Source organism: Drosophila montana, unplaced genomic scaffold (genome assembly GCF_035044405.1).
Source record: "Drosophila montana isolate Dmon_TW-CO22-7 unplaced genomic scaffold, ASM3504440v1 contig_2716_1, whole genome shotgun sequence".
NCBI lineage: Eukaryota > Metazoa > Arthropoda > Insecta > Diptera > Drosophilidae > Drosophila > Drosophila montana.
The window spans coordinates 334,117-361,675 of NW_026997587.1; the positions used below are offsets into that span (position 1 = coordinate 334,117).

Sequence of the window (27,559 nt, forward strand, 5' to 3'; positions counted from 1 at the left end):
ATTCTTCCAATATATATACATATACTATATATATACTATTCTAGAAGCTACAAGTCAAGTTTGGTGACTCTAGCTCATATTATTTGCCGAAACTGCTCAAAAAACAGGATTTCGATATAGATTTTGATCGATTACTTGGAAACGGAGCAAGTTATCGAAACAAACTCGATCTTCGCGTGCACTAGGAGGACCTTCAGCTAAAATTTCAAGTCTCTTGCTCTTATAGGTTCTGAGATCCTTGCGTTCATACATACGGACAGACGCACGAACGGACAGACGGACGGACGAACATAACTAGATCGACTCGGCTATTGATGCTGATCAAGAATGTATATACTTTTTGGGGTCAGAGATGCTTCCTTCTGCCTGTTACATACATTTGCACAAATACATAATACACTTTTTAACCATTTTTAATGGGTTCAGGGTATAAAAAGCCATAATGTTTTTATAATAACATCAACATAATTTATTTTGATATTTTGTGAGATTAATCAAGCGCAGATATTATCACGCATCGATAGATTTACCCTGCTCAGAATATATCCTGATAGAATGAGAAATATATGTTCGTAACAAACTGCGGCTTCTTGTCGAAAAACCAAGTTAGGAGCAACAAATAATCGCCAGTTGGCAGGGGCAAGGTCAGATTTGTGGGATCATAGTAGAAATCCTTGACAATCTGATGGCCCTATTAAGTACTCCGTTTAGTTATAGAACAGTTGTAAGACACTAACTCACCTGATAGGGACAGGTATGATTGATTGTGGAAAACTCTCGAAAAATAAGCCAGAACATTTTAAAAACCGGATGTCTTTGCTGGCGCATAAACACACAGCCATCAATTGTGTAGTTAAAGAGCCAGGGCTTATATCCATTGGCATTCTTCATGAGTTGCAGTTGTATTTGAATATTGTACGCAGGATAGAGTATATTGATATCCGCATTGAAGGTCGTCTTGTTGCGACTTATCGCACGCAGGCGACATTGGTCGATGATAACCCAAGATTTGTTGCTCGACTCGCAAACGGCATTTGTCATCTTGCAAAACGGGGCCATCTGCAAAAGATCTGTTTGTTAGGCTAGCCATATATTAGGTTATATGTGAATACAGCTCTATTATTACTGGGTATACAGGATATACTAATAGGCTATACAAAGTATGTATGCAGGGTTATATGTGTACACCTGTACAGGTTATACCAATAGGATGTACTTTAGCCGGCGACTCGAGTCGGACTCCTCTTTGTTTAGCTGTCTTTATGGCTAGGATCAGTTAGGCAGGATCAGTCAGGCATCATCTATTGTATACTCTTGTTCTTTGCATACCTTGCACATTTTTATCGAAATCAGCATTATAATAATAAGCACACATATTCGCAGCGCTTGAGTTGCGTTCATGACCGAAACTGACTAAACAGACGTTTGTAGAAAAATTAAACTTATATTTTTAGAAAATATATTAGTCAATATTATATGAAACAATTAACCATTATATGAAATAATAATGATAATTTGATTTTAATGGCTTATTTAAAGCTATGTATTTTAGCCTAATTAGCATAAAGCAAAAAGTGTGCAGGGTACAAATAATATCAAATAAATAACTTCACAAAAGCAGCTAAATGACGAAAATACTTTTATTTTTGCAAATGGTTTTTTTCACAAGATATTTTGACAAATTAAACTGCCGAGAAATGTGTAATTCTCATTTTCTAAATTTGTTATTTATTTTTTTCAGGAATTCGCCAGGTTTTTAACAATGTAAAAACTTGTTAACAAGTTTCTAAAATTCTTTTAAAATTATTTAACTCTTTTACTTTAAGCAAAAAAATTAAAACCAGAAAGTAAGTTAAGATTTAATAACCTAATATATAACATTATCCTGCAGTTAGTGAAGCTTGCTAGGGCTGAGTTTGATTGAAATATTTGAGATAGGAAACTACTTTTCGACCGAATCTCCCCAAGGCAGCTGTAACTGTACCTAATGATGACCCGATGACCCGTGGTTGAAGCCGAAAAGTCAGCTTCCAGCCTAACCACAGAAAATAATGGCTAGTTTCCTCTCAAAAATCAGAACTACTTCCAAGTATTTCGTCAGGTTATTAAATAAATTGACCATATAAGGAAATTGGAGTTCAGGTGATTCCCCCGCGGTTCGACTGCGCCTTAATATTTTGTGTGTTATTCTTGGGAACTGCGCCGTCTGATAAGGTGTTTTTGCTACTTATTATTGCTGATACGAAATTTTCCGCGACTTTGTTATTGCGCTCTTATTTGCTTTTGCTATTTATGCAGAAGTTGTCTGGTTTTGTTTTTTTTTGTTGTTAGTTTTTTGCCTTGGTCTAAATTTAGCTCTGCGCCAAAGCTATTTTTGTACCTGTCGGGTTTATTTTTGTACCTGCCTTAAAGTGGTCAAACACACAACAAATGTCATTTGTCACACGAGGAATGCGATTTCTGTCAGTCAGAAAAAGTCGTGCTGCCAACCCCCTTCTCGACAGAGATAAGCGTCGCCAAGTTGAGAAAGTGGGTCTCTTTGGCACCTTGAAACTCTTGAAACTCGGAGGCGTGAGACATTTTAACAACAAGCCGAGCAATAACTGATAAGCTGATATGGAAGAAAGGGCAATAGTCGGACTGTGTCTGGCATTTCGCCGAATGCATTTGTTATGACATTCGCTCGTAAAAGTAACTAATCTTTATTGAGGCTGATTGGTTTGTTGGCCTGTAAAAATAGACAACAATTGGAAGAAGTTGTCTAAATATAGGCAGCCACTCGTATTACTCAGGTGCGTTGTTATTGAGTCTTGAGTTGGGTCTCTCACACAATTATATTTTGCCATACTTGCACTTTTCACTTATTATTGATATTGCCTAGGTATCATATGGCCTATTTGTGCCAAATAATATGCCATATATATACAATTGTTGCCACGCCGTGCGACAGACACGAAACATTAGCGAAAAACGTGATTTGCCAGTTAGTCACATGCCGTTTATCACGTTTGCGATAAGCCTAATTAATGACTATCATTTTAGTACAGTTGCTTATAGTCACAAATCGCAATTGGCCAAACAAAATGTTGCAGCTGTATGCGAACACATTTTGCATATGGAGGAATGCCTGTTCCCACCTTTTGGCCAGGTCCAAAGTAAGTTGGCAACATGCTTATGCAATGACTCACAACGCTTGGAAACCCTAGAAGAAGCAGATTCAACCATTGATAACAGCAAAAAGACGTTAAATGTTTGGGTTTGCCCTGTTTAAAGTTTGCCTTTGATTGCCATAGAACAATGCTCGAGTATTTGCTGCTTCTGTGGAAATTAATTTCTTAAATAAGTTCGGAGCATAATGTTCAAGTATTACGCATATTTTTGTGTATGGAAAAGGGCATTCAAAATATTTGTCTGCCAAAAAGCAAGACAAAAGACTTTTCTTTCCAAATTAGTATTTATTTATTTCTGTTTTCCCATAAATTTAAAAAAATTGCAATTATTAAAAGCAATTATAAGTATATATATTCATAAATGTCATATAAGAGATTCATGTCCATCTAGGTGGGAGGTTCAACATGGAGAATCCGTCTCCTTCTGTGGAACCTTTAAGCTTTATAATTGCCCAATAGGGGATGAATGTAATCAATCTATCCTCCGACTGGAGTCCCATTTAATTGGCTACAAAAGTAATCAATCTATGCTCCGTCTTGATTCCCAATTAATTTGTTCTTTTATTTTGGAAAGTTAGAGAAGTAGGCAAAAAAAACATCGCAAAAATATTTTAAAATAAATATATATTATTAAATTCATAGTCTAATCAATTGAAGGGCAAACTAGATTATTTATAGAAAGAAAATAATGCTGGCAATTATTAGCTCTATATTTATCTATAATTTGTAGTCAATATTTGTTTTTATACGCATTAACTTGGGTCTAAATAAAACGAAGTAGGATTATTTCCTAAATAAATAACAAGTTTTTATAAATAATAAGCGACAAATTTAGTTAAATATCTGCTTTTTTTTGTCAGCCGATCAATAAGTAGTATTAATAAGGAATTAATAAAGAGTATTCCAGCTGTGATTAATTAATTCAAAATGAAGGATCTCTTTCACTTTATGCCATTGTTTTAAATATATATAGTTTACAATTTCAATGCAATCTGATCGAGAATATATATATATATAATTTAAATAGACCTCAATTAAGCAACTCGTTGAATTGCGAACATGAAAATTGCGCCACTTGTTGCCGAAGCAAACCCAAACAAATGCCCAAACTCAAGGGAATTATAAACTTTAGATCAATTCAAATGCGCTATATATCCATATAAATCTATTTATGTATATATGCATGTGTATTCCATTACGCAGACGATACATAAATTTAAATACGCATAGCTAGAAGCTCAGATAAACTTTGCTTTGACGTCATGAATTTGTTTTCGTCATTAATTTGACGCTTATATATTAGAATGGCAGCGATTTGAATTTCTAGATTCCCTCATGCATTCGACATATTTATAGACTTAAAATTAAATCAATAATAAATATATTTGAAAGGCTGGCGATTGGGCCGTGTGCTTCCCAAGACGTGGCTAAATGCGATTCCCAGAAAATGTGGGTGAAATCTTTGTTTGTTTAGTGCTTGTTCACTCTGATTGGTAGTTGATATATATATATATATATATATATATATAAGAGGTATAATTGGAGTGTAAGCTAAACTTTTGGCAATTTCCCGATGTGGTTCATTAAGCTGAATCGGTATAGCTTCATTAAACAAGCGCTTAACGTGACATAATCGTTAACATTCGCTTTTTAATGCTGCCGTTAAGTCGTATTAATACGCCCCGTAATACCCCAAAAAAAAAAGACACAAAACGGGATTCGTTTTCGGGGATAACAAACAATTCTCAATTTGAATAACGTGAGAAAGTTTTACGACATTGACGCAGTTTGGCGGGCTGCCTGCTGCGGCGCCAGCCACCGCTTGTGGGTGGTGGTGGTGTTTTTTTTGGGTGGTTCAACGTGCATAACGGTTAAACGGCAACACGCTGCGTATGCGCAACGATTTGCGTAAGCAAAACAGACAACGGGGCGACATGTGCAAGAATTTTTTAACATTTTTGTTCTCTGTTGTTTCGATTAATAAAAAAAAAACAAAGCAAAGCGTACGGTGCTTTTACAGTTGCGCGCTGCCAGTGCGAAACGTGCTCGAACATGTCGCTAACAGGTGACGCCTCACAGCGTACCCCCCACCCCCCCGCACACACACACACACACAGAGTACCTGAGATCGACAACCCCCGTCGCAGCTGACAAGAGCTGCGTTTTTTTTTTACAGCTCTTATCAGAATCAAACTCAAGAGTTGACTTCGCCCTCGTCTGGCGGCACGCGCTGTGCGCGAGAGCAAGAGACTCGAGAGAGAGAGAGAGCGGGAGACTCGAGAGTTGCGGAGATAACGATGCTATCAGAAATCGGTTGGGCTCTGCCCGCGTCGCAGTTCTTGTGAAATTCAACGACGTCGTGTTAACTGGCGCCGCCACTAAAAAAAAGTGCCCGTAGCGACCCCCAGAAGAGAAATCAATGGCGGGCAATTATTATATATGTATATACATATAATTATATACAAACCAGTCGGAGAGGTTTCGTTAAGTGAAAGTGCACGGCTGCGAAGTACCCTGTAGTTTAGTCAAGGGTAATCAAATATAGGTTGTTTGGGAGTTCGATTGGATGAGGTCTGCGCTATCTCCTCCTGTCAAATACCCTGTAGTTAAGTCTAGCAGAGGAGGGTTACAATTGTAGGTTGGTTATATAAATAGATCTGAGAGTTCGATTGGATGAGATCTGTCTAACAGAAGAGACCTTACATATATAGATTGGTTATAGAAACCGATCTAAGAGTTCGATTGTACTTTTCCTATTCTACGTCTCTTCAGAAGACACCTGGCAAATCAATTGGGAAGATTATCGAAGTCGCTTTTTATAATCCGCAACCTGTTTGTATTCTGCTAAAGAAGAGCCAATTATATTATATATTTTCAATTATATCATATAAAACACAAACATATTTTATATATCTGAAATGAAGATGTTATCCAAAGAAATGTTTTGGGTATTAGTTATTTGGGACTTAGTTATTAAAAAGTTTATATAAAATTGTTTAAGATAAGCTCCCATCAATATGCTTACCAAATTTAGAGGCTGTAGTTTGTAGAGTCTCTGAGTTCGGATAGGTGGGCGGAAATAATTACCTAAAGGGGAAGCTTAATTAACTATTTATTTAATATTTATAAATGGCAGACAAAAATGAGAGTCAACCTTAGGTAAGGTAAGGTAAGGCAAGGTAAGGTAAGGCAAGGTAAAGTAACTCAGCTGATGCTTAAGTAGTGTGTATACCCCTTCTCAATTAGCTTGAGTACAGGGCATAAATATTAAATAATAGAGCACGATCCAGACAGCAGACAACTCGAGTGATTATTATTGTACACACACGCACATTTCACAAGCTGCAAACGTGGTGTTAATTTGGCTTTGTTTGGGGCTTAAATTCGTATCGTTTTTGGGTTTTATCAAAGGGTTTGTATCAATAGACATTTGCGGATAATGCGTGCCGCAGGTGCAACTGCGTTTTAAATATAACAAAACGCGCCAATGCAAATATTAATTAGGAGCAAATAGCACACGAACAAGTCTCTCAAATATTCGTACATTTAGTACATTTGTTTGGTTTTATCATTCGCAGCTCCAACTGTTATCATCTATCTCTATCTCTGTCTAGATATCTGCCGCTCTTTCTTGCCTGTGCCGCATTTAATCAGATGCGCATTTTATGGCATCAGGTGAGTTTTGCGCAACGGTTTCGCCTGGAATGCGTAGCTCTCTATAATGCGGGTCAGCCCGCGTCTCGAGATACAAAAGTATCTCAATTGTTTACATAATCGATTGCCACAGAATGCGGCCTGCCATGTGCCTTGGCTCTTGTGTAGAACACAAACCAAATTAGGCAAACACTTTGAATATGTAAAAAAAAGTGTATTTCTGGCCTTGGCTACGCTTTGGCATAGTTCCTACAAAACCACAATCTCTCTTATCACCGATTGCAGAGTCACAGTTACGCTGTGAATGTGCGTGCTTGATAAGGTATTTTGGCTATTCTCCTTGGCTTGGTATCTGTTAAATACATACATATATCTGTTCGATCTGCAGATATAACCTATATCTCAATTATCTTTCATATTGTAAACTGTGTGCATTGATTTTCCACAGAATTTGGCAATACATTTGTTTACTTAGCATGTGCCACACAAATATTTGAAATTCGCTGCGAATCTTAGGAAAATGTTTTTCTAGAAATATTTTCATTAGCTAAGCTATTAATTTCGTTCTTTTTTGTAAAGCTTACGAATGTTTAGAAAGGGAAATTGTTAAAGGTAAAATGTGAGAAAGATGAAAAAAGAATGAAATAAAAATATATAAATAAAACTAACAATAAAGAACAATAAATAAAGCTACTTCATGCAATTGTGCAACTCATTTTTCAAATATCGTAATGCTCTGCTAAATATCGTAAAATAGGCCCTAGACCGTAAACTGAATGCACTTTGTATTCAGCCTACTTTTAGATTTTATTATTTATTTTATTATTTTAAATAGAAGCAGAAAATTGTTAATGTTGAGTGGAAGAGAGCTGGAAAAAAGGCAAAAGGATAAAAATTAATAAATAAAGCTTGAAAATAATTACATGCAACTCATGATTAAGCACGCTTATTAGTTTGTCAAATATCGTAATGCTCTGCTAAATATCGTAAAACAGGTCCTAGATCGTAAACTGAAAGCATTTTTTATTCAGCCTACTTTTAGATTTTACTATTTTAAATAGAAGCAGAATTATGCGAATTATGCAACTCATTTATTTGTCAACTATCTTATTATTTGTCAAATATCGTAAAGCTCTGATAAATATCGTAAAACAGGCCCTAGACCGTAAACTGAATGCACTTTGTATTCAACCTACTTCTAGATAATATTATTATTTATTTACTTTTAAAATTTATTATTACAATATTTAGTATGTGTTTAGTATGGAATATTGTTCATGTTGAGAAGAGAGATGGAGAAAAGGAAAAATAAAGCTCGACAATTATTGCATGGGAATTATGCAACTCACGATTAAGCACGCTTATTTATTTGTCAAATATCGTAATGGTCTGATAAATATCGTAAAACAGGCCCTAGATCGTAAACTGAATGCAGTTTGTATTCAACCTACTTCTAGGTAATATTATTATTTATTTACTTTTTAAACTTATTATTTCAATATTTAGTATGTGTTTAGTATTGTTTGTGGGCAACTCCGCAAGTTTGTTGTTATTTTCCGAGGTCTCATGTGCGCCCTGCTCTGCCTTTGGCAAGCTGTAAACCTGTTTCGAGCCGCACAATTTCCATTCACAATAAAATGTTTTCCGCTCGCGTGTTTCGGCCAATTCGAGTCTCGTGCCTATTGCGCAGCTTTGTCAACGCTCTAATCAATTAATGGAAAGGTTCAACGGTTCAATCAAATACAATTAACTAAATTATAATCGTAAACAAATCAGTAAATATACATCTCTATATATATGTATATGTGATAAAAATGTTGGAATTTTTGGCAGTTATCTCTGCTTGGCACAAACAGTTCAATTAATACCCCAAAAGACGTCAGATACAAAAACCAAAATACATTAATTATGGACATTTTTTCAGCCGAAAAAAACTCTAAAACAAAAGCTGTTTATAGATGTTAGTCTTCCTAAGTAGTTTGTGGGAAATATCTGGGAGTAATTTTTGTGTTTTTTTTTTGTTAACTCGGTGAATCCCTGTTGTATATAAACTGGGCTAATAAACGAAATGAGCTCTGTTATCGCGTGCCGCAGACTCTTTTGTATATACATATAAATACTTGAAAACAATTTCCACAGAAATTCCCAGCGATAATGCACAGTCGGGCATATAAACCGTGTTTGATAAGCCCTGGCTTTTTATTATAGTATTAATGTATTATATAGTATTTGTTTTTATGTGGAATAAAATGTCAACAATTCAAATGCAAATGTGATTTTTTATTAAATAATAATATTATGCATTTACAGCTAAAAACATGTTTGTGCGCGCAAATGGAAATCCAAATCAAAATAGATAGTAACTAAAACAAGACTGCAAACTACGTATGTTCTGTTGACATGCACTAGACCCGGGTTGGGGCTGGGGTCGCCCGGCTGGCCGGGGGGGGGGGGGGGAGATCTGATCGTTCCCCTGGCAATTAGCACGCTCTCAAGACAGTCACATGAACAGCTGCCAGAGGGTGGGATGGGAGGGAGGGGTATCGGATATGTGGAAACGTGGGGGCATCGTTTTGGCCGGCGTTTTTTTGAAAAGTTGTCACACTGGCAAATTGGCAACGGGCCAAACAGGTAAGTGGAACGCATTTGCGACTTGAGAATATGCTAATTTTGGGTCTAGCAGCAAATGGCAAAGCGCGTTATTGATATGAATCATTACCTTCAACGACATCACCATTGTCTCTCATTTGACTTGGAGTTTGCCCCCAACTCTCAACTCAACTCAACTCGGATCATCTCCAGTTTGGGTCGTTCGCCTTGGCTGAGCTCCAGCGGCTTTTTTTTTGCCCAGTCACGCTTATTGTAAATTGTGAACTACCCCGGGCACATTTGCACATTTGCATAGGCCGTGCCCTCAATGCGGCAGCAGCTCCGCCGGCTAGAGGATTTCCCCAAATAAACCAAATTCCAAATCGAGCTGCTCAATGAACATATATTACTCATTACGTTGCATGACTTGGCCCAAAATGGGGCCTGGGATGAAAGCTGCTTTGGGCTTAAAGTTTGCTCGCCGTGTTCTTTGGAATTAACGCCGCGGGTGTAAAGTACGTCGAAGCTGACGATTCTGAGTTTATTGGCTGTGTTGAACGGCAAATATTATATATATTGTTTAATTGATTGATTAACGAACTGCACCTAGGCAAACTCTCGGCCGTAAGTGGGTCTAATTAGGGCTAACCTTTTGTCTAAAGTTTGCAATTTTGTAATTATGAGCATATTGCTAAAATGTACCACAAATAATTGACAGATGTTTGTTACGATTAAGCGTTATGTATATTTATTAAAATGTGTTTAATAATTATTAATGTACATATAAAAGTTTGCGGAACTTACGATATAGTTATATACTTATTAAAATGCATACTCTAATTATAAAAGTACATAAATTCAAACAAAGCTTAGTATGTCAATGTAAAAGTTTGCGAAGCTTACATTAAAATAATTATCATATAGAAAAGTCAATATCTAGGATAAAGAAACAATCAAAATATAAAACAATAAGAAAATGTGTTCAATAAAGATAATTTACCTATGATTTATATACTTATATTTTATACACAAAGTTTACTGAGTCAGATTACGTAAAATATGAGCTCAAACAGAGCTCAATAAATATTAATTGTTATTAATTTTAGGAGCACAACAAACATTATATACAATTATATAAATAGTTAATTTGTCTAAGATCAAAATTCGTTTAAAATCATGTCCGCTTAATCTGACCTCTATATATATATATTTTTTTTTCTCATTAAATTGGGTCCAACTAGTTTCGGATGGGCTAACTGACCTATGCCAGCGGCTCTTAGCAACTCCGTTGGAAATTTTGGTCCAGCTCTGCACAACATTTTTCCATTTTTAATTGCACGAAGTCTCGCTGTCTCGCTGTCTGGCATTGATTATATTAACATGTCTCTGCCCGGCTGAAACGTGCCAATGTATCCCATATAAGGCGATTGTTTAATTGGCCTGGCAAACTTGTTGAGCCTCATGGCGAGGGCCGTTCGCTTGCAGCGGCGAGTTTATTGCCTCGATTCCGACTATACATGCATGTATATGTATATACTATATGCATATAATTGATAAGAGCGCGATTCATTGGGGGAATACCGCTGATAAAAAGCCCAATAGATTGATCACATTTCCCTGTACTTATATCCCGAGACTTAAGGGATTTTGAAATTATTTGACGTCAAGCATAAATATTTATTAGCCTGTTAATCAACTGAAAATTGCTGTAAAGTTGAATAGCTGAAAATTTGTTTAATAATAAGACTGTAAAGTTTAGTTTTTAATTTTTTTTATTTGTTTGTTTTTTCTTTTTTCAAAAAATTCTTTGTTTTAATTTGTATGCTTATAATTAAATAACAATTTTTTTTTGTATTTTTTTTTATATTTTTTTTGGTAGCTGCCGGTTATATGAAAAGCTAACATAACAAAACTTTAATATTACAAATTACAATTTTTTTATGTTTAATCTGATATTACAATTTATGGACTGAATCTGCTCGTTGTGAACAAAGTCGCCATTATTAATGTTTCTCAAAAAAAAAAAAAATATTAAACAGCAGTTGGTCACGCGCTTAAGCGTGTGCGCATGTGTGCGTGTGCGTGTGTGTGTGTGTGTTGGTTTGCCTCTGGTTGCGAAATTGCTGCCAGATCAAAGAGAGGGAGAGTGAGCGAGAGTGCATGCACTTCCGCAGCAGCCATGTGTTTGTTGTTGTTGTGATTGTTGCTGCTGCTGTGTGTTCTGCTCCATTCTCGTCTGTTGCTGCGCTGCTCCAACGAAGGTCGTTGTCGCCTGCCTCGCTCTCTCCTCTAGCATCTAGCATAATAGATAATTGACCACCGTGTCGCAGCTACTTTTGCTTTCGCTGCGACTCCACCTCCTTCTCCTCCTTCCATATACACTTATACATATGTATATATATGATATAGTTGATATATATAATTGGGATATGTCCCAACGTCGGTTTCCGCAGAACTCTCCAAACGTTCGGGTACATTAACCTTGTCTTAACTGGTTGTGTTTGTTTCCTTTAAAACCATGTTTTGCCCACTGTGACGGGCTGTTCAACTTCTGTCTCTTTCTCAACAGGACTTATACCGCCGGCAGCTGGACAATGGGATGTTGCGGTGCATCCCAATGGGCTTCGCAGTAGTCGACCAGTTGATTCTCGGCCTTGTTTAGCTGCTCCTCGCTCTGCTCGCCGCTCCAGGTCTTCTGCACCAGGCAGCATGACTCGATGCTCTCCTGGCCCAGAATGCGGCTCAGCTTGGTGGCATCGTCCACTTTAATCACATAGATGTCGTTCTCATAGCAGAACGCCTCCAGCAGCACTTCGTGCATGTGTGTGGCCGAATCGCCAGCCTTGGGCACGGCCATCAGGCAGAAGAGCGAACCCTCCGGCGACTTGGACAGCGTATTGATGGCTGCCGACAGGCCGACAATCACACGAGATTCTGATTGGGCTCGCAGCAGAGCCGTTTTAACGGTACGTCCGATGGGCATGGCGCACTCGGCCAGCTCGAGATTGTCGTTGTGGTGATAATGATGCATGTTGGCTGATTCCTCAACGACCATATTGGATTTGTTAATCTCTGGGCTTGTCACTTGAGCTGAAGCTTGAGCTATTTTTGAAGCTTCTGTTTGCACTTTGTGTGTTTGGTTGTCGCACACTTTTTGTCTTTTTTGTTGGGGTAGCACTGCTCTGTTGTTGCTTGTGTTATTAGCGTTAGTCAGTTTATTGGTTTTGAATCTTTTTGGCAATTTGCGCTTTATTAACTTTTGCTTATGAAATTCTTTTCACGTTGACGCTGCGCGCTTTGAAATCCGTTTAACCGTCTTGCTTTGTGCTTGTTTCAATTTTGATTTGCAATTTCACAATGAATGCCAGACACTGGCGAGCGCACGCTTTTATAGCTGCGCTCTCGCCGCCAACGAATTTCATAAGAAGAGCGCATTGCTTGGCATGTGCTCTCGCTTGCGCTCTTGGTGGAGCTTTTGGCGGGGGCCTGCTCACGCAACAGTTGGTAAAGGCCACAGCCGGCGTGAAATCCAACCCACACGATCCACCTCTCTCTCGTTCTCACTCTCTCTCTCAGTGTGCGTGTGTGTGTGTGTGTGTATTTTTTCCAAGTATTTTCGCTTGAGACCTCCGCTCACGCTCTAAAACTGAAGCTTCAGCAAGTTTAATTTTGTGCTGCGCTCAGCAAATTTTTATGCCTTTTGTGTTTTTGGTGGATGCTCACAGATTTCCGTTAATTTGGGCAATTAGCAAACTTTGTCTGGCTGCTTCTGTGGCTTTGCCTTGCCCTTTCAGCTTAAGCTTGTTTCAATGCCGCTCTTTGTGCTCTGGGCGCATCTTACGCTCCCACGAAGTGCATACATATATGCACGCACATACATATACATATATATACATATGTATAGGTATAACAGTTTGTTGCTCGCTTGAACTTTTACTCTCAGTCTGTTGCCTTGATTTTGAAGAGGTTTTTCGTCGAATTGGAAAATGAGTTTTTGCACTTCCTTCAAAAACGATTTTGTCACCGATTTTTTGGAAAATTCAGCACAGCTGTCAAGAGTATGCCAATTTATAGCCATATTAATGGTTTTCACTAATTTTCGCCACTCGCTTTTCACGCGAACTCAACCGAATTCGGCGTAACACGCTGCTGGCCATGCACTTGGCTATGGGCCAAATGGTCAACAGGTCGTGAAAATGACTCAAGACTTAAACTTAATAAATATATTTATATAATTATTACAAATTCGACCAGCTATCAGTCATGCCCTCAAGACCTGACGTCAAACTGACCCCCCTGGCGTACAACGTTGCGTATACGCGATGTCTGTGCAAAAAAAGTTTCGCTCTCCGTCTCATTGTTTAATTAATGAGCTCGCGCGTTCGCGCGCGACAAACACAAACGAAATTCAATAAAAGTTTGTTATTGTTTTTCGCTTGAAATTTTAGTGAATGAAAGCCCTCTGAACACGTCAGCTGGACGTCTGCCAGAAAATGAAAATGAAAATATATGCTAAGATCTGGGATGTAATGTGGAATGAGTTTGTCGTCTGAGTTAGTTTCTAAAACAATTATTCGAGAAGTTCATCTGCCTCAGCGGGCAATTGTCATTGTCCGAGGTCTTTGATCAATTTGCGGACCGCACCCGATCAGCTATACCCAATGCGCCATTCCCGTTAGGGGGGGCCTTCAATTGCCGCCGCGCAAAAACCAAATTAAATTTCGGTTTTTTTTTAATGCATTTTTTCGTGTTATTTTTTTTCTCCTTTACTCTGATATGCAAGCATAATATTGTTTTCGATGGCACAAAAGGGTGCTGAGCTATGTTTTTTTGTGCAGACCAACAAATGTGGTCTTTAAATAGCCACCTGACCAAAAGCACGTACATAACAACCGAAAACAACAAAAAAAACACACACAAAATCAATTTTATGTACATATGAGTTATGCGAAAACATGTGTATGCAATTGATGTACTAAATATGTATATATAAATATATGTAAAGGGGTTGAGTGCACGACAATTTGTCGGGGTTAAAGGCTTCATTTGTGGGCTTGATTAAGCATAGGTTGTTGTCCTATACGAGAATTCACTGAACTTTCTTTCCAGATATCTAAGTACAGAACTCTTAAGCTGCCTTCAATCCTGCACAACTGTACCGCCCCCTCCCTCAAAATGCAACAGCATAAAAAACAAGCTAACAAAAAAACCAATTCAAAGCTTTCCCACAGCAAAAGGTAAATAAATTTCACACCAATCCGGAAAATGTTGAGTTTAATGAACTTCTTGGAAGAGATAGAAAATAAAAAAATTGGTAATTTGATTTGCAATAAAATATGCCAAAAAAACAAGATGGTTAACACCAATATCAATGAACTTTTCCGGCCAAAGCAAAGACTCAGCAGGTTAATCACCCAGGGAGAGGGGGGTGGGGGGTCCCAAGGGACTCTGCCAAGCACTGACCTATCTGAAGACGAAATATAAAAGTTGTTAACTTGTTGAAAACACGGCTTGCATATTTCTGCTTAGCCAAGCTGCTTGCGTTAACTTAAATTTGCAATGGGCTAACAAAACGTAAACGTAAAATTGCAAAGAAAAAAAGGGAAAAGAGTGGAATAATATCTGGCATCAGGCGATCGGATTTGCGCGCCAATTTTGACTCAATAATGGCCAATGAACTTGGCCCTCGGCCACGCCCAGTTGTTGACTATGGAAATATAATAACACAATAACAAAAGTGGGCCCACTAAAATTACAAATTACAAATTCGCTGGCCCGGCCAGCTCATGCCCCTGTCGCATGTTGGACAATTGGAATTGGGTCGGGGCTGCACTTGTTATTGAACGAGCGGCTTATTGCCTGGTTCTTGCCACATAAACAAGTGGCCACCGCGTGGCAATGCGCCCGGCAGATGTACAACTCACACAGTGCTGAGTCATTTGGCCCAACTAAATATACATATATGGCCAGCATGAGTCAAAATCGTGTGCATGGCTGACAGAACAGGTTTGTCGAATTCCCCATAAATGCGCTCGAAAAAATGACGAGCACAGGTATGAGATACATTCCTCAACGGCAGTCGGTCCAAAGTCCAAATCAATACATGCCATGCAATGCGTCCGCTTCGAGTGCGTCGCGTTTAAGCTCACGTGCACAGTTAAGAGCTGAGAGCGGAGATCTGAGCGCAGAGAGCAAAGAGTTAAAGCATGGCCAAGCTGCAATTATGTGTATGCAAGAAATACATGCACACATACATACACACATGTGTATGTGCATGTTTAGACTGGGGGAATTTTTGATCTTGGGTAAAGCCCAGCAGAACGGGTAAATGCCTTGTGCCAAGCCCCAATGCCGTGGGAGGCAGAGGCTTTTCTATCTCACGCACAGTTTGGTACTTTTTTTGCTGCTGCATCTTAAATTCATCTACATTTGAGAGAAGCGCTGTTCAAAATTTGAATGCACTTCAATTATCTAATTAGCGTCGTATTTTTTTTTATCTGTTACAGTGCTTTCCCTTTTAAAAATAACCAGCGAAGCAATGTAATTCCCAAACAAAATTGAAAGTCTAAAGTAAACTTAAAAAAAGGAATAAATTTAGACATCAGCCATCGATTAAAGAAGAAATTTCGAGAAGGGAATTTTTAATGAGTGCGTATAAAACGGCTCAGTTTTAGCCAAGTATGGAAAACAAAAGTCTGCGAAGTGCGTTTGGCGGGCTACAATGTAAAATTCCCTTAAACAAGGAATTATACAAAGAATTTCCCTCTACATCTTTTCAATTATAAGTCAAAAAGCCCTCCAACGTCTTTTTACATTTCAAGCAGGTTGGCAGCGCGTTGCGCTGACGAAAGCTCTTGCCAGAGCGAAAGCTCTTGAGTTAGAGAATTTGTTTTGCCGGCGATTTGGCAAAGCGCTGCTTCTTCTTCTATGTAAACAAACACAGCCAACAGCTGAGTCAATTGTGATTCAGCTAGTGTTGATTAGGAACACAATTCAATGCATTTTTTTTGTACGCTGCGGAACTGAGTTATAATCGCGCGCAATTAAGTTCATAATAGAGCAATTTAACGCATACCTGATATTTGAATGTGAGCTTTTAAAGCTTGACAAGGTGACCGCTTCAAAGAGTCATTGTACAACACCGTGCTACCAAAACTGAAAGCTTTGTGATGTAACAGGCAGCACGCAAAGGGAAAGAAGTCGAAGAAACAGAACCAAAAACAGTCTAAAAATATGACAAAACAACAACAACAAAAACAATGAAACGGTAAGAAAAACGAAGTTTAAGTTTGTTTGTGAAGCGGAGCAGAGGGAAACGAAACTAATTGCTCAGCATGGGAATCAAAGCGCCGAGATAAATACAACAAGCGAAACCGGCTCGGGCATTCAGTTTGTCGCTGGCTGACGGAACTAACGGACCCGCCAGAGCAACGGACAACGCATTCGCTTGGAACTAGAGCGCGGCTGTAAAGATCAACGTCATCGCGGGGGAAATTCAACGAGAGTCGACGTTTATTGAATTGGAATACAATGGAGTACCTGCAGTATGCCTATGAGAAAATATTCGGAGCTGATGCGACGTCGTCAGACAAGACGCAGGGCACCTATCAGACGTAAGTTCCAGGCACGCCAAGGCCAAGGTTTTCCGAATCAATAATGACTAAACAAAGTTTCCTTTAACCCACTCCACGCCAGGCCACGCAAAGTGGTTTGCTTTGGCAACGTGCTGCTGGATCGCATTGTTAAGCTGGAGGAGCCGGAGCTGCTGCAGCGCTACGAGCTGAAGCTGGGCTCCAAGGGCGAAATGGATCTGGAGCAGCTGAGCAACATGGCCACCGAGGCAGCCAGCAGCGGGTAGGTGCCAAAAAAGAATAAGAAGAGCTCATTCTCAAGCAGTTGCTAATTGTTTTGTGTACCCATTCCAGCTCCGCCTGCCTGAGCAATCCGGGTGGCTCGGCCCTGAACACGGTGCGCATCTTGAAGCAACTGGGCACGGATGCGCAGTTCTTTGGTGCCATTGGCGCCGATAAGCACGGCGAGCTGCTGCACTCCATATTGCTGGAGCGCGGCATTGAGGCGCGCCTGCAGATCGTCGAGGATGTGCACACGGGCCAGTGTGTGTGCCTCATGCACAACGATAATCCGACGCTGTACGCCAACGTCGGCGCCTCGGCGCACTTCTCGCTCGAGGAGCTGAAACGTGCCGCCAGCGATGACACCCAAAGCTTTCTGCGACCCATCGAACGCAAGCAAATCCTCTATATTGAGGGCTTCTTTTTGCCGCAACGATTCGAGGTCGTCGATTATATACAGGTGCATCTGGTGCGGGAGCGTCGCTACTTGGCGCTGAATCTCAGCGCTCCGTACATCGTGCGCCAGCACTCGGACAAGATGCTGGAGCTGGCGCAGCGTGCCCTCTTCATATTTGGCAATCGCCAGGAATTCGAGGAGCTGGCCAAGACAGCTGGCTGCAAGACAGTCGATCAGCTTGCAATGCAACTGCTGCAGTCCGGCAGCCAGCCCAAGATCATACTCATCACCAACGGCGCGGCGGGCGTGCAGCTGGCCACCAACTATGTGGCAGAGCTCTCCCCGCCCGGCGATCTCAGATTCGAGGATTACCGAGCACAGCGCGCCGATCAGCTGGTGGATGCGACGGGCGCCGGCGACGCCTTTGTCGCCGGCTTTCTGCACGCCTGGCTGGAGAAGCGTTCGCTGAGCGAATGTGTGCGCCTGGCCAGCAATGTCGCCGCCAAGGTGGTCACACAGGTGGGCTGCAACTTGCCTTAGCCTGACGTCGCCTTGGTCTTTGGTCAAACAAAGATTTCGTTGACTCAGCGAGCGCGCACAGTGACACCAAAGTAGACCTTTATTACACGAATCTTACACCATATATATATTGCATATATATGTTTCTGTACTTAGTTCCTTATGAGACAATGCACTTAGTGAGTTAACTATTTGCGCTCTGACTGTGCTTAAACAATGAGAAAATATTTACAAATATATATATTTAATAATAAATGTTTTCATATCGAACAAAGAGCTGGCAATTTTATATAACCACAAATATCCATCGCAATGCTTTTGTTGCATATACAAATATATTTTACCCAATACTTTATATATGTATACTATAAATATATCATTATATCAATAACAAGGCTTAGGGCACACTCAATTCCTTGCTAGAATAAATATTTATATAAATATTAAGAGACCTACAAGAGGTTGTTTTTTTTACACATATGTATATGCTTTAACAAGGCCAACTCTTTGTTTATTTCTCTGCAATTTTATATCTTATCTGTAAAAGTACATTTTTTTAAAATTTTTTTTAAGTACTTAATGCAATAAATTTATGACGACGCCGGATAAACAGGTTTTTATATGTATATGTATATCTACTTTTATAGCTTAAAGGTCCCATAGTTTCTAAAGTGAACTTTTAAGAAATCAGCTCCCATAGATAATTATGAAGTTATTTTGAAAAACTAGTTTTCTTGGTTTCAAATAAATATTTGTATTACTTGATTATCTAAGTATGTATTCATTTATTATATTTTTAAAGTGCAGTCTATTTAATTTCTTTTATATTTTAATTCTCTGACTTTGATGCTCGTCAATTTGTTTCCCATGCTAATCTACAATAAACCGATAAGACCAATTTCAGAGAAAGCTAAATAAGTCTATATATAAAACTTAGCGACTGATTAGTGAGCAACGCACAGCCCAAGACCCAAGCTTTAGTTTTTACTTAATCAGCCCGGGGAAATCCACCCGGAAGTGTGGAAAATTCACGGAAAACGGGGTGCCTACAACTTTTTTGTTGAATTTGCGATTGCTCGTAGACTTTAAAATATATATGTAAAATACAGTAAATTTCTTGTGCACAAAAGAAATGCCTAAAATAGGAAGAAAAGAAACTTGGGTAATACCCGCTCGTATATACATAGATGTTGTTTCATTCTTATAAGAAGTACGTACATGCATCAGTTTGGGTTAGTTTCTGCTCCGCAAAACAATCACATTCTATTATCTTATGCTGACTTACTCATATGCGGCCCACATGAATAAGTCAGAGTTGGATATGACGGCATAGCTCCAAATGTAGCATGTCTGGATATCATCAAAGCAAATGCTGCTTTGTTGTTCTTTATGGGGATGGGGGTTGCTCGCAATCGCTATTAGAATTGGAATTGGAAGTGGAACTGGGGCTAGCTCAGGGCCTGGCCCAGGCTGCGTCACACGTGTTTGCAAATCGTTAACAAAACTAAGCCGCATTAGCCATGCTTGTTGAGTCTCTTGTTGGAGTCCAAGCCGAGAGCATCTTGGCAAACAGGCGGCTGAGAGCAGCTGATGCAGAAGTTGCTGTAAAGCTAGAGATGGGCGCGTGTGGCTTGGAAAAAGACACGAGCACGACTTATAATATATGAAATATATGTAAATATATAACATTTTATGACGAATTTTCCTTATAGCTAATCTGGAATAGTTTAAGGCTATGTAAATTCGTGTTTAGTCGTGTTGGGCCGTGCCTAAGTCATGTCTGGCCGTGCATAAGTCGTGTTAGGTCGCGCCTATGTCGTGTCTGGTCGTGCCTAAGTCGTGTCTGGTCGCGCTTAACTCGTTTTAAGTCGTGCATAGCTCGTGTTAAGTCGTTTATAAATCGTGTTAAGTCGTGACTAACTCGTGTTAGGTCGTAATCAAGTCGTGTTTTCTTGCTACTTAACTTTACACGAATAATCACAAACACGCACGAAATAACATTTTGCAGCACGCACTCGCTCGTGTTCAGTTTTGCCTTTCTCTGTCTCTCGAGAGAACAGGAAACACGCCCATCTCTAGTTTCCGACTTACACTTAACAATAAACAAATGCCAAATTAGAGGCTTAGCAAAGCAATTTCACTTTTCAAGGCAATTCCAGCTCTCTCTCTCTCTCTCTCTCTCTCTTGAGCTTAGCTACAGTGAGCTGCTTAATTGGCAAAAGCTGCTTAGAAATCGCCCACTATCAATGTGTAAAAGTCAATATTGACACGCCCACACAATATTATACAGGCGGGGGCCAGTCCAAAGAGAGGCAGACGACTTGTTTAAATCACATCGCCCGCCGCCGGAATCTGTTGTTAATTGCTTGATATTAATTTTATGGAAGTTGAGCTGCAAATGGTGGCCGAGGCCAAAGTAAAAGTACACGTAATTAATGTCATCCTGTGGTTTACGGGGCTAACAGCCACTCCACAGGACAAAGGATGTGCGAGTGTGTGTGAGTGTGTGTGAGTGTGTGCGAGTGTGTTCGGCTTTGATGTGTGCTCCATTGTTCGCAAGGACTTGCTGCACAAAATGTGATAATTAAATGTCGTCCATTTGCAGGGGCTTAGCTTTTAATTTATAATAAATTTGCTACCGAGCGCTGCTGCGTTCTTCTTCTTCCCAAAAATGCATTTTTGGACCCGAACGTTTGCCATTTGATTTATGTGCAGCGCCTCGCATGAGCAGCTGCAACTGACATTGCATATTTGCCAAGGGTAGGGGGTAGGGGAGGGGGCGGGTCCGCGGCCTGGCCTGGGCTTTGATATTGCCCATGTTTGCACAAAATATTGCGCATACGCCACAGACGCCGGCAAACACTCGCACACACACACACTCGCACACACACACACACACACAAGGACTAGCCGGCTTGAGCCTTTGGCTTTGTCCTTTGCCTTTTTGCGGCATAACGCGCGGTTAAGTGGCCATAATGTGTGCCTTTATGGGCTCGGTCCTCGTTCCTCGGTCCTTGGTCCTCGGCACGGCTTCTGTTCCTCTGCACAGGTCTTATTTTAATTCCCCGCCGTATTTGCTGAGCTGGCATTGTTGCTGAATTATGTTATGCCAGCCGCTTGTTGATTCTTATATTGTTTTTCTTCTTTTTATCCTCCTCTGTTTGCCTTTGCTGTTGTCTCTGGCCGCTGTCCACGGCCTGTTCCAAATATTTGGCTACGGCCATGTTTGCTCAGTTGTTTGCGGATAATCCGGTTTTATTGTTTAATAAGTCATGCCTGGCATCGCCGCCCGCCTGGTCCACTGCCTGATTGCTGCTGGCCACGTTATCGCCTCGTTAGCTTTTCGACTGAAGCCTGGCACATTTTTGTGCTGATGATCGAAAAATCGATGCTTAAATTAAATAGGTATTTGCATATTCAAGGCAAATTTAACGTTCATCTTTAAGGAATGTAATTTATAGATTTTACCAGAACCTTTTTCCTATAGGTTTTATAGGGATATTTTTTGTAGAAGGAGACGATCCCATAAGGAACTTGCAGCTTATATAATTGTTGCCACCCGGCTTAACTGTTCCCAAGTCTCAAGGATGCATTTTCTATTAGCTTCAAATTAATAATATAATTATCCAATTATCCAGCTGTCTGCCGGCCGGGACAGTTCATTTGAATTGAATATATTTTGATAGATTTGCCAGCTGCAATCGCATTTTCGATTGGAAACGTCACAAAATGGAAATTCACCCCTTGCTTTTAGCACTTGCATCACAATCAATTGTCGTCGACGGCAATTTGGCAAATTATAGGCTAAGAGCCACGCCCATTGGCCAAGGACAATTGCGAGTGCTTGGCAGGCCAATAAAAGACATTTGCCAAGCACTTTGTGGCCACAGTATCAAGTGGCCCAGGCCAGAGACTCGAGTAAGCCCCAGCCGGAAAAAGGAGATGGATTTGGTGGAAATGGAAATGGAAAGTGGGAAGGATATTGCTTTGGTGGCCATCAATGTGGGGATTTGGCGTCGGTTGGCGGTGCTCTATCCGACGCCTTTGAACAATTGGCGGAAGTACGCGTTTGTGCTGCCCGTTTGCCTGATGAACCTGATGCAGTTCTTCTTTCTGCTGCGCATGTGGGGCGATCTGCCCGCCTTTATACTCAATCTCTTCTTCTTTTCGGCCATATTCAATGCCCTAATGCGCACGCTGCTGGTCCTGTTCAAGCGACCGCAATTCGAACAGTTTCTCGACGAGCTGGCCCGTCTCTATCGCCAGATTGAGGCGTCCAGGGATGAGTGCAGCCACCGTTTGCTAGCGGCGGCGGTGCACGAGGCACGTCGCCTGGCCATATTCAATTTGACGGCCTCCTTTCTGGATGTTTTGGGCGCAGTTATCTTTGCCATGTTCCTGGAGCCGCGCAGTAAGCGGATAATGTTTGTTAGATTTCAATTTGCCAATTCCCATTTGGCTGCAGCGCATCCGTTTGGAGTTGCTTTGCCGGGCCTGGATATGCAACGCACGCCCATCTATCAGATATTCTATGTGCTGCAGTTGCCCACGCCCGTGGTGCTCTCGATGATGTATATGCCGTTTGTCAGCCTGTTCGCCGCCTTTGCGCTCTTCGGCAAGGCCATGCTCCAGATATTGGCCCACAAGCTGTCCCGGATCGAGCAGCTGCAGGATGAGGAGCAACGCTATCAAATGCTGACTGCCTGCATACGCATTCACATCACGGTGGCCGGGTGCGTCTACCCTACTGTACCTGTTAACTGCGACAAGCTCATGGTAAACTTCATTGCAGATATGTGCGCAAGCTTACAACACTGGTCACCTATATTGTGGGCGCCGAGGCGATTATCTTTGGCTCGATTATTTGCTCGCTGCTCTTTTGCCTCAATATTGTTAAGTCTATGTTACTTTTCTCTCAGTCAGTTATATAATTCTGCCTTGTATATAGATCACCTCGCGCACCCAGATGATCTCCATAGTCATGTATATCTTGACCATGCTCTATGTGCTCTTCACCTACTACAATCGCGCCAACGATTTGGTCATTGAGGTGCGTGACGCTACAGTGGGCAGCTCAGTTTCAAAGGACTTGCCTTTTTCTCTTTTGCAGTGCTCGCGGGTCTCGCAGGCGGCTTACAATGTGCCCTGGATGGAGTGCAGCATGCGTTTTCGCCAAACCCTTCTGATCTTTCTAATGCAAACGCAGAGGCCTTTGGTGGTGAGTGGGATGGGTTGTGGGATGTGGTTGCCGTATTGCGAGATACGCTTGCATTTCATTTGGCAGATTCTAATCGTGGCTTTTGTGAGTGCGCTCCATTTCATGTCTCGTTTCTCGTTTCTCGTTTCTGGTTTCCCTTTCAGATAAAAGCGGGCAACGTTTATCCCATGACTTTGGCCATGTTTCAGAGTCTGCTGAATGCATCCTATTCGTATTTTACCATGCTGCGTGGCGTCACCAACAAATGAGCTGGAAGCCAAAAACTTTTCGGTCTGCCGAATTGGAGAAGGAGTCCAGCTTCGATGTAGCTGGCAATCTGAGTAATGCAAAAAGTTGTTGTAGCTCGTTCGTAGTAGTAGTAGTCCGGGCATTTGCATATGCTACTCGTTGGCGTAGTTATTTTGAAAGGATTTAATCTGGCTGTTTGTAGTCTGGACTGTAGTGTTGGCACGTAGATATAGTCGTAGTTGTTGTTGTTATCATTATTATAGTCAGGCATCTGTGCAAATAGTTTGTTGCACGGCACGGAACGGGGAAAGAGCGCTGCGGCGTATTTTTGTTTGCTTTAAATCTCTTGTATGCTTAGAAATGCTTCACTTAGTTGTTTTAAGCGCAGCTCATGGAATATCTCTGTTTAATTGAGGGGCCCTAGAGAAAATAGCTCAAAGCAAAGTCAAATTTTAATAAATTCCATGCAGCCCGAAAGTGTGCAGCAATAATTAGGGCACAACATAAAAGGGCTCACAGCTGGATTTGTGTGCGTGTTTACAAATATTTTTAATATATATTAATAAATAATAAATATGATAAATAAATATTATTCAAATTCTTGCTTTATCAAAAATATTATTTGAAAAAGGCTTATAAATATTGTTGCTCTATTTTTGGCAAAAGCTAAATAAAAATCATCTACAAAAATTTAAAAAGAAAATTGAAATAAAATAAGAATTTCATAAATAAATTTCTATCTTCAAAGGGGTGTGCTATGGTAGGTATATTTAAAGTTGATTCTATACATATATATAAGGCTTTACAAATTCACAGCTGTAAATGATAACAAACATTTTATTGGACATATATAAAATATATATACGTCTTTATCTCTATCGAAATCAATTTGGCATCTTAATCTGGCAACTTTATTCTTGGGCAAAACTCATGCAAAAATGTTACGCTCAAACATCCCATTTAGGTTAAAATTTCCCACCCCCATAAGTGGTTTTTATATAAGCGTATAAATGTACAAATATAAATATTTAATTGGGTACTCACCTGTAAATTCCCACGCATGATTATTTTATCGTCATCTATCAGTCGGCGGGATACGAACTTTTATATAAGCACATAATCAACAAGTCATCTGAAAGTAAAGAAAAAAAGCAGAGATGTTTATTAATACTTGAATTAATGAGAATCGCGTAGTAGAGCTATATTTATAAATACGTGCTTTGTTCATTTTCAGCTCAGCTCAGCATATACACATATTTAAAAACATATATACAAACCAACTTGCATACTATTCTAATATATTAGATGCTACATGTAGAAAGACATATTTTTGTTAATAATACGTACCAATTTATTCAATGGCCACATTTAAAATTTGATGCCGCCTCCTCCGCCAAAGCACTTGACACTGTTTCCTTCAATATTAAAACCGTCGCCTCCTTTATGGTTGAGGCCGCCATCGTCTTCCTCCTTTGGTCAAGCGACTTACTTGATTTTATGAGAATCGAGGAGTAGGGCATTAGTGAGGAATATGTGTAGAAGAAAGCGCTGCTAGCAGCAATTCGGCGTTAGTTTCAGGGTGTTTCCCAGTCGGACACTTTCGACTGACGCACTCTTAATGATTTTTTAATAGATTTAAACCTTTTTAGACGCTAAGTTTTTTCATGCATTATAATAACAGTTCAAAATCAACCGCTGATGCAATGAAACCAATTACAAGTCTGTGTATTTTTGTTATAATTTTCGGGCTGTGCATCGAAATCGTGAAGGTATTTAGAAATTATGCAATGCTTGTAGAAGAAGATTTTATTACTTATGTGATTCATATTCCAGATGCATGCCACGGTCAAGATGACCAACGCCGTTTGCGAGTCCCGAAACAGATCCTGGGTGACAATTGAGCTGTGTCGCCTGCGTGCGATAAGTCGCAACAAGACTGTGTTAAATATCGAAGCAACATTTCTGCAGCCAGCTTATAAGATACACGTTAACGTGCAGATGAAGAAGAAGGCCAACGGATACAAGCCCTGGCTGGCCAACTATACGATTGATGGTTGTGCGTTTATGCGTCGCGTCAATCATCCTGGTGTCAAAATACTCTGGGAAATGATCAAGGACTACTCAACCATCAATCATACGTGCCCCTATGTGGTGAGTGGCTGGATCAATCAATCTGACTGATCCTTATGATGTGTTTGTACTTTTTTATGCAGGGCCAGCAAGTGGTGCGAAATATGTGGCCTGATCTGCGAAACCTGACGCTGCCTGTGCCGAGCGGCGAGTACGTGATCCTCGGAACTTGGCTGTTCGATATGAGGCCGCAGTTTGTTACCAATGTTTACTTTACATTCAGTCAGGATATGTTTAAGGATTAAATCGGGATAAAATCAGATCTGTGCACAATAGAATTTGTGAAAGAAACTTGGTTAGGTCAAGGTCGGGTAATAAACGCTCGCCAGCTTAAAAATACTTTCAACTACTTTTAAGGTATGCTATTTGATTTTTTATTAATATTTTGTTGGGATCTTTCTGAGCTACATGTTGCTCTGTTGCTTTGTTTTATAATTCAGCTTGCGCTTTTTAATTAAAATAACTAAAACTAGCTGTCTGCTGCAGTTTAATTAACATTAGTCGTGTTCTCTTTATTATGCAAATAAACGCGACAGCAACAGGAACAACAACAAGAAGAAGAATAGCCCCAAGGCAGCAACAATAACAACTTAATTTAAAATTCATTATAACTGACACCAACTAGTTAAACAATTGCCAGGCAGCAGTAAAATGCCCCAACAACAAAGGACAATAACTAAAACAGCAGCAGCTACAACAACAACAACAACAACAACAATAAAAACAAGAACTGGGCGCGCTTGAATATTGAAATGAGCCTCGGTCGCACTTGAAATACGCAAATAAACTTCAAAGGCCAAACTCCGGCTGAAGCTGAAGGACTGCACGCTGTGTCCTGGCGGGTGCCGCGGCTGCCACGGCTGCTGCTGCTGTCTCCTCCAGGCAGCCAGGCCTCCTGGTGAGCGCATAAATAATGGCAATGGCCACCGGCAGTCAGGCAGGCAGCCAGGCAGCCAGGCAGCCGGGCTATATTGTGTTGGGCTCGCGTGGCGTATACTTAATTTTATTATGAGGTGTCAAGTGGGCCGTCGACTTTGCAGCATTGCGCTGCCTCTTGGCCTTTTGTTTGTGTTATTTATGTTGTTGCCATTTGGCGGCAGGTGAGCGACGCCCCCAACTACACCTCACAATTGGGCGTGGCCCTGGGAGGGGGCGGGGGCGGGGGCGTATCCGTTAACCACCTGCGGTTGCAAAATGTAAACTTCCTTTAGGCATTCGCTTTTTACCCACTGCATATTCTAGTTTTGCAGCTCGATTTTTAAGGCTAGCTGTCAAATGACAAACAAAAAAAAAACAACGTGAATATGCAAATGCCGCAGGAAGCGTAACTGCGACACACAGACAGTTGCTCGGCCTGTATCCTGGCTGAGTCCGGGCTGAGTCCTGGCTGTCTGTGTGTGCTGCATAAAATTAACAAGTTTTGTCGCCCCCAAATGCAGTAACAAGGCAGGAGAATGCTCAGGTTGGGCGTGCCCAACTAACAGTTGCCCTGCACCTGGCGACCTCTTAAAGCTTCTTCCTCTTATATGAGAAACTACAGAGAAAGTTTGGCATATCTAGCTCTTATAATCCTCGAGTTATGCTTAAGAAACCATGTCTAAAGATCGATATTTATCGATATTTATATTATATTATGAAAATGAGAGCAGATCTGGAGAAAGTAAACAGCCCGAGAATATATGTTTCGTATTTCAAGTTTGTACCTCGTTCTCCTTATCAATCATACATATGTTTATATATATACTTTCATTGAGGCGCTTCCCTTTGCCTGTTACTAGCAAGGCCGCAAAACCAATATACC

The 27,559-nt window shown here is 40.4% G+C and overlaps 4 protein-coding genes and 1 pseudogene across 4 annotated transcripts; 3 read left to right on the plus strand and 2 right to left on the minus strand.

Moving 5' to 3' along the window:
• Positions 1-521: 521 nt before the first annotated feature.
• LOC135429868 (uncharacterized) lies at positions 522-24,741 on the minus strand. Its single transcript, XM_064684348.1, has 3 exons — positions 24,673-24,741; positions 742-1,059; positions 522-691 (listed from the first exon to the last, which is right to left on the minus strand). The coding sequence occupies exons 1-3, from the start codon at positions 24,688-24,690 to the stop codon at positions 536-538; spliced, it is 492 nt and encodes a 163-aa protein (XP_064540418.1). The 5' UTR covers positions 24,691-24,741; the 3' UTR covers positions 522-535.
• Gadd45 (Growth arrest and DNA damage-inducible 45) lies at positions 11,496-12,798 on the minus strand. The gene has a single exon (XM_064684334.1). The coding sequence runs from the start codon at positions 12,466-12,468 to the stop codon at positions 11,986-11,988; it is 483 nt and encodes a 160-aa protein (XP_064540404.1). The 5' UTR covers positions 12,469-12,798; the 3' UTR covers positions 11,496-11,985.
• Adk3 (Adenosine kinase 3) lies at positions 16,437-18,629 on the plus strand. Its single transcript, XM_064684263.1, has 3 exons — positions 16,437-17,026; positions 17,109-17,267; positions 17,339-18,629. Exons 1-3 carry the CDS (start codon positions 16,944-16,946, stop codon positions 18,201-18,203), a joined length of 1,107 nt encoding a protein of 368 aa, XP_064540333.1. The 5' UTR covers positions 16,437-16,943; the 3' UTR covers positions 18,204-18,629.
• Positions 22,140-23,648, plus strand: Or43a (Odorant receptor 43a). The gene is made up of 6 exons (XM_064684297.1): positions 22,140-22,593; positions 22,648-22,915; positions 22,975-23,074; positions 23,131-23,232; positions 23,293-23,400; positions 23,544-23,648. The coding sequence occupies exons 1-6, from the start codon at positions 22,140-22,142 to the stop codon at positions 23,646-23,648; spliced, it is 1,137 nt and encodes a 378-aa protein (XP_064540367.1).
• A 192-nt stretch (positions 24,742-24,933) lies between the features above and the next one.
• On the plus strand, positions 24,934-26,003 carry LOC135429802 (uncharacterized; annotated as a pseudogene).
• The last annotated feature ends 1,556 nt before the right edge of the window (positions 26,004-27,559 follow it).

Excerpts from the sequence above, each read along its gene's own strand:
- Adk3 (XM_064684263.1), top strand. The coding sequence starts at position 16,944 with ATGGAGTACCTGCAGTATGCCTATGAGAAAATATTCGGAGCTGATGCG. Across the intron at positions 17,027-17,108 it reads ACGCAGGGCACCTATCAGAC|GCCACGCAAAGTGGTTTGCT; the intron begins GTAAGTTCCAGG and ends ACTCCACGCCAG. Across the intron at positions 17,268-17,338 it reads ACCGAGGCAGCCAGCAGCGG|CTCCGCCTGCCTGAGCAATC; the intron begins GTAGGTGCCAAA and ends TACCCATTCCAG.
- LOC135429868 (XM_064684348.1), bottom strand. Across the intron at positions 692-741 it reads ATCATACCTGTCCCTATCAG|GGCCATCAGATTGTCAAGGA; the intron begins GTGAGTTAGTGT and ends AGTACTTAATAG.
- Gadd45 (XM_064684334.1), bottom strand. The coding sequence starts at position 12,468 with ATGGTCGTTGAGGAATCAGCCAACATGCATCATTATCACCACAACGAC.
- Or43a (XM_064684297.1), top strand. The coding sequence starts at position 22,140 with ATGGAAATGGAAAGTGGGAAGGATATTGCTTTGGTGGCCATCAATGTG. Across the intron at positions 22,916-22,974 it reads ATTCACATCACGGTGGCCGG|ATATGTGCGCAAGCTTACAA; the intron begins GTGCGTCTACCC and ends ACTTCATTGCAG. Across the intron at positions 23,401-23,543 it reads AAACGCAGAGGCCTTTGGTG|ATAAAAGCGGGCAACGTTTA; the intron begins GTGAGTGGGATG and ends TTTCCCTTTCAG.